This window comes from Micropterus dolomieu, linkage group LG09 (genome assembly GCF_021292245.1).
Source record: "Micropterus dolomieu isolate WLL.071019.BEF.003 ecotype Adirondacks linkage group LG09, ASM2129224v1, whole genome shotgun sequence".
In the NCBI taxonomy this organism is placed as follows: domain Eukaryota; kingdom Metazoa; phylum Chordata; class Actinopteri; order Centrarchiformes; family Centrarchidae; genus Micropterus; species Micropterus dolomieu.
This window is the reverse complement of record NC_060158.1, coordinates 385,929-391,896: the sequence shown is the minus strand read 5'-3', so window position 1 is coordinate 391,896 and position 5,968 is coordinate 385,929. Positions and strand designations below refer to the sequence as shown.

The 5,968-nt window shown below is 41.2% G+C and overlaps 1 protein-coding gene across 2 annotated transcripts in view; it reads left to right on the top strand.

Moving 5' to 3' along the window:
* The first annotated feature begins 661 nt into the window (after positions 1-661).
* The window catches only part of LOC123976227 (tumor necrosis factor receptor superfamily member 6B-like), an 8,590-nt gene continuing 3,283 nt past the window's right edge, over positions 662-5,968 (top strand). Inside the window, exons 1-3 of one of the 2 annotated variants that reach the window (XM_046058192.1) lie at positions 662-693; positions 1,116-1,518; positions 3,562-3,744. In XM_046058192.1, coding sequence (XP_045914148.1) covers positions 691-693; positions 1,116-1,518; positions 3,562-3,744 — 589 coding nt within the window. In that variant the 5' untranslated portion in view covers positions 662-690. Of the gene's footprint in view, positions 694-790; positions 1,003-1,115; positions 1,519-3,561; positions 3,745-5,968 lie in introns of those variants that run through there. The other variant, XM_046058191.1, reaches the window with a different exon arrangement.

Genomic DNA, 5,968 nt, shown 5'->3' with positions numbered 1-5,968 from the left:
ATAAGAGACATATTATATTATACAGTGAAAGTCAAAACACTTTGTAAAACAGATGAAATGTAATATTTATTTAAAGTCACTCCACACCAACTTTAAACAGCCAAAATGCTGAGGAAGGATCAGATGTCTCTCCATCCCCTTGATAAGAATTTAATTTATTTTAATTTTCTATAATTTACATTGTGTATTTATATTATTGTTACTACTATAGTATTATTTTTATTATTCTAAAAATAGCAACACATTTTGGACAGGATCCTAACATGAAACTCCTGCCATCTCACACATTTAACGGAATTCTTCTTTAGCCAGATGGATGAAGTAAGTAAATCCTTATTTGGGCGAATAAGGGACACAAAACCCTATAATAACATCGTACACAACTTCAGAGGTTTGTAGAAGGAGAATCGTGCACGTCTGAGTAAATAAGATTAATTTATAAAGTGTAAACCTGCACAAAGTGCTTTAGGTAAAAAAAAAAAAAAAGAAAAAAAAAACAATTAAGAGCGATGACTCCTCCTAAATACCAATTACATGAGCAGCGAATTCCAAAGAAAAACTGATAGATCTGATTTGAGTGGCGTCATAGTTAGCCTATACATCATACATAAATAGAGCAAGCGAGGTAGTGAGAGCACATCCTCCTGACAGACCGCTGCAGCCTGCAACAGCAGACACAACACATTTACGATGGTAGGTGGGGCGGGAGCAGCTACAGCTGGAGCACAGACATGCCGAAACTCCTCACTGCAGACGTCTTAGAGGCATGGCCTGACTGCATAGTTACTGATAATTCAAATGTGTAGCCTAGCCTGTTTCATTTTATTATTATTATTTAGTAGCATATTGAATAGGGCCAGTTATTTTAGAGAATTAGAAACGTGATTTTAACTGAAAATGTATGGAAAGAAGATATTTTCAAGAGCTGCGTTCAGACTAACCTGCTCCACATGTGACACCAGTCCGCTTGTGATTGTGTTCCCTTCTTCTTTATATTTTCCTGTACGTGTTTAATTTCGCTGCATTTCTCCTAGTAGTTCTCAATATTCCGCGTGGCTCCACATTTAGCATCGTATTCCCTTTAATTTCCTTTGCTGTTTACTCCTTCCTTCCAGATGTTACTATCGCTCTTCCCAGTGGTGCTGCTGTCAGTGAGCGCCGTTCTGGTTGACGGCGTCGCCTCTCAGCTCCGGACTTTCAGAGACACGGACCGGACCACCGGCATGACGGTGGTCTGTGATAAGTGCCCCCCTGGAACCTTTATGAAGGCACGCTGCACGTCTACGCACAAAAGCGAGTGCGCGCCGTGTCCGCAGGGGTCGTTCACGGAGCTGTGGAACTACATCGGCAAGTGCCTGCGCTGCGGGGCGTGCGGCCAGAACCAGGTGGAGAAGACGGCGTGCAGCGCGGAGAGAGACTGCCAGTGCGAGTGTAAAAAGGGATATTACTACAAGAAGAATTACGACATGTGCTTCCTCCACAGCGAGTGTCCACCCGGACAAGGGGTGTTGACTCAAGGTAGGCTGCTGCTCCGGGGTTAAAGAGTCCAGTTCGGGTGGGATGGCTGAAAGTCTCCATCAGAAAAGGTTCAGAAATAGTACATAGTACTTGTTATGTAATGGAGATCAGGAATTATATAATACTGTCAGGGATCAGGTAGCATGGTTGTTAGGGAGTGCCCTTATTATTCAGGCTATTCGGTCCAAAAGCAAAACATAGGCTTTCAGTAACTTTCTGAAACGTGTTCTTTATTTAGCTACACATTAGAGGCAGTAACCCAGAGACGCATAAATAGCCTATATCATGACTGTAACCCGGGGGAAAAAATGGTACTGATATCTCCATGGGTGATGCTGTTAAACATCAAATGCAATTCAGACATGTCACAACACATTTCTACATTTCCATTCAAGCAAATGTCACAGGTAGGAGTCAGCAACGACAGACTCCAAATATCCACGATGCCCTATAGAAATGACCTCCATACCAAGAAAACCTTCATTGCTGCTTGCAATATTATTTCTAAACTAGCTACTACTAGGAAATGGTATGCAACTCATTCAATGCCCAGGATGCATGAAAGGAGAACGAATTTTTACCAAGCTCTGAGTCCACCCTGAGGACATTTAAAAGAAACAGTGTTTACAAATTACACAACCACAACAATCTGTGGAATGACACTCCGTAATGAGCACCAGCAACTGTCATGTCTCTACTGTATATTAAAGTGTTATCCCGCAATATGTCTACCTCTTCCTATGTCTGCAATTAAATACCGACATGACACGGACCCGTCCTGTTAATTCCAGTGCTTTCATTTAGTACAATCTCTCAGTTTGTAAGCTGAGATCTCAATTTATTTAGCCAATTATTTAAAAAAGGAAAATTGTGTGGTGAGAGGAACAGGCTGGCATCTTTTGTGTCTGCTGTTACCAGTGTAATCAATGGTAACAGTTTTTTTCTAAGAAAGTAGAGGATAATTTATCTTTTTTCTGCTACTACTCCAAATTTCAGGGAGTTCAAAGTTTAAGGATTCCATTGTGGATTATCCACAATGAATCGAAGGTATGTGAGGCATGTTTTAATCTCTCTCTGAGGTCAAAGAAACTCCAAACAATCTTTCCTGCTGACATGTGACATTTTTAATACTAAATAAGTAATACATATCACATTTTAAGTCAGTATCATCAGTATCTGATGTGACTGTGCAGCTACAGAAATACAATCTTGTCAGCCTGCAGTGACATTTAACGGTGGCAACGTGCAACCTACAGCTGAACCGAAGCTGTGGCTTCTCACTCGCACGCCCTTCTCTGCTTCTGATTGGCTGGTAGTCTTAACTAGGAACTGCGCATGTGCAACTCCCAACAAAGATCATTTAGAGACAAGATGTATCACTCCATAGCTAAAACGAAGCGTTCAACACACAGGGTGAAAAGAGGAGCTGCAGTAATGTGCAGTATGACAAAAAATATGGTGTTTTTTCGAAAATTAAACCATGTAAACCTGTTCTGGTACAAGCCCTAAATAGGATTATGAACCTGAAAATGAGCACAAGTGCACTGGAGCATCAAATTACCCCCGTCATAAACCAGGGCAGCCGAGAAAACCAAACAATGGATCAGGGCTGATGTTGTTTTTATAGACTTTAGTTTAACTGTAAAGTGTGGAACAAATCCTTAGTGAGCGGGCTAATGTGCCCATTACCATGTTATCAGTCTTTAATAATAAAGAAACAGTGAAATTTAACTTTGGGTCTATTCTCTCGAATTCGGAGGAGTAGAGAGTAGAGAAGAGAAGTGTACTTTGCATTATGTTGCTGTTGTTTTGGTGCACTGGTCAATTTGATTAGCATGTAAATTTCTCACACATGTATTTCAAAGTGCATTTCATTTGGTGAATGGAAAGAAATACTCTGTAGGGTTTTGTTGTTGTACTGACAATCAAAGCATGATTAATACTGGACACATATTTTCAGTTAGAGGTGGTATTTGATACTAATCAGGACAACATATGTGGTTCTTGTCCTTTATCTAAAACAAATGCACATGTCTTCTCCAGGTACAGCTGATGAGGACACTGTGTGCCACACTTGTCCCAACGGGTCCTACTCCGACACTGTCTCTGCTCACCAGAACTGCACAGAGCACACAATCTGCAAAGATGCAGGACTGGAGCTGGTGCTGAAGGGCTCCATCTGGCACAACAGTGTGTGCACGAGCAACGAAGAGCTCAAATCCAGAAGTAAGATCACCGGTTTATAAAGTTCATACAGGAAAGGAGGAAGAAGCATGTCATGATGTTGGCTATACCGGTGGTTTTGCTTGTTAATGTTTAACCTATTTACAAAAAAAACTACACAAATCATCGTTACCTGCTTTCCAAAGCTGCACATTCATCAGTTTGCCAATGATTAGTTAAATTCTCTTAATATCCTAAGAAAACACAGGTGCACTGCTGGGTGGACTGAAATTTGGTTTTCAAAACAGTGACTTTGATTTGTCAGTGCTCAAGTTTAAAAAGGTTTTTGTCATCCAATGATGGATTTTATTTTATACACTCATGTTTGAAGTAATGCTTAGGGGTATTTAGAAGATCAAGTGAAAGATACCTTCCATACAGATTTATTCACTTTTATTTTTTGTGTCTGCTGTTACTTTATTGTCTTGTGCTAATGCAATTCCAAACGGAAAGGAATTGTTTTCAAGGCTGTGTTTAAAGACCCTTTGACGTCCAAAATTTGAAAGTCAGCTGCCTTCTGATTGTACTCAGATTAATGTAAAGCTTTACTGCAAATAATTGTAAAAACATTATTTCCACATGTGGTCATTAAAATGCGGCTCCAAATAAATTTTATTCGGATAGCCCAAGATCACAATTTGTGTTAAGGGACTTTGTGCCATTTCACAATGTAAATCACATGTTTTATTTGGAAAATCTAACCAGGCATTGCATATTTATTATTGCTAAGTTGACCATGGAGCCCTGCACAGGCAAACATTATGCTATGAAATGTGACCCCAAGGGGTTTTAATGGATGTATAAAAAGAACCGTATACAGTGTTGGAGGAGGGGCTCTGTTCATTCCTATGAAAACTGGTCAGTGGCGTGTTAAAGCAAAAAAAAGTTTGACTTTGGGAATAAAATTGTGAAACTTCTTTCACAATGTAAGTCTACGGGAAAAAGTATTTTGGAGCCAGCGTGCATTATTTGACAGACCCAGAAGTAATTTCACAGTTTGGCCACTATGTAAACTTGTCTTCAAAGCATGGCGCACTTCCTGGGGGCTTGGTCTTGACCAAGCATCTACTGTACACTCACCTAAAGGATTATTAGGAACACCTGTTCAGTTTCTCATTAATGCAATTATCTAATCAACCAATCACATGGCAGTTGCTTCAATGCATATAGGGGTGTGGTCCTGGTCAAGACAATCTCCTGAACTCCAAACTGAATGTCAGAATGGGAAAGAAAGGTGATTTAAGCAATTTTGAGCGCGGCATGGTTGTTGGTGCCAGACGGGTCGGTCTGAGTATTTCACAATCTGCTCAGTTACTGGGATTTTCACGCACAACCATTTCTAGGGTTTACAAAGACTGGTGTGAAAAGGGAAAAACATCCAGTATGCGGCAGTCCTGTGGGCGAAAATGCCTCGTTGATGCTAGAGGTCAGAGGAGAATGGGCTGATTGATTCAAGCTGAAAGAAGAGCAAGTTTGACTGAAATAACCACTCGTTACAACCGAGGTATGCGGCAAAGCATTTGTGAAGCCACAACACGCACAACCTTGAGGCGGATGGGCTACAACAGCAGAAGACCCCACCGGGTACCACTCATCTCCACTACAAATAGGAAAAAGAGGCTACAATTTGCAAGAGCAAAATTGGACAGTTGAAGACTGGAAAAATGTTGCCTGGTCTGAAGAGTCTCGATTTCTGTTGAGACATTCACATGGTAGAGTCAGAATTTGGCATAAACAGAATGAGAACATGGATCCATCATGCCTTGTTACCACTGTGCAGGCTGCTGGTGGTGGTGTAATGGTGTGGGGGATGTTTTCTTGGCACACTTTAGGCCCCTTAGTGCCAATTGGGCATCGTTTAAATGCCACAGCCTACCTGAGCATTGTTTCTGACCATGTCCATCCCTTTATGGCCACCATGTACCCATCCTCTGATGGCTACTTCCAGCAGGATAATGCACCATGTCACAAAGCTCCAATCATTTCAAATTGGTTTCTTGAACATGACAATGAGTTCACTGTACTAAAATGGCCCCCACAGTCACCAGATCTCAACCCAATAGAGCATCTTTGGGATGTGGTGGAACGGGAGCTTCGTGCCCTGGATGTGCATCCCACAAATCTCCATTAACTGCAAGATGCTATCCATCAATATGGGCCAACATTTCTAAAGAATGCTTTCAGCACCTTGTTGAATCAATGCCACGTAGAATTAAGGCAGTTCTGA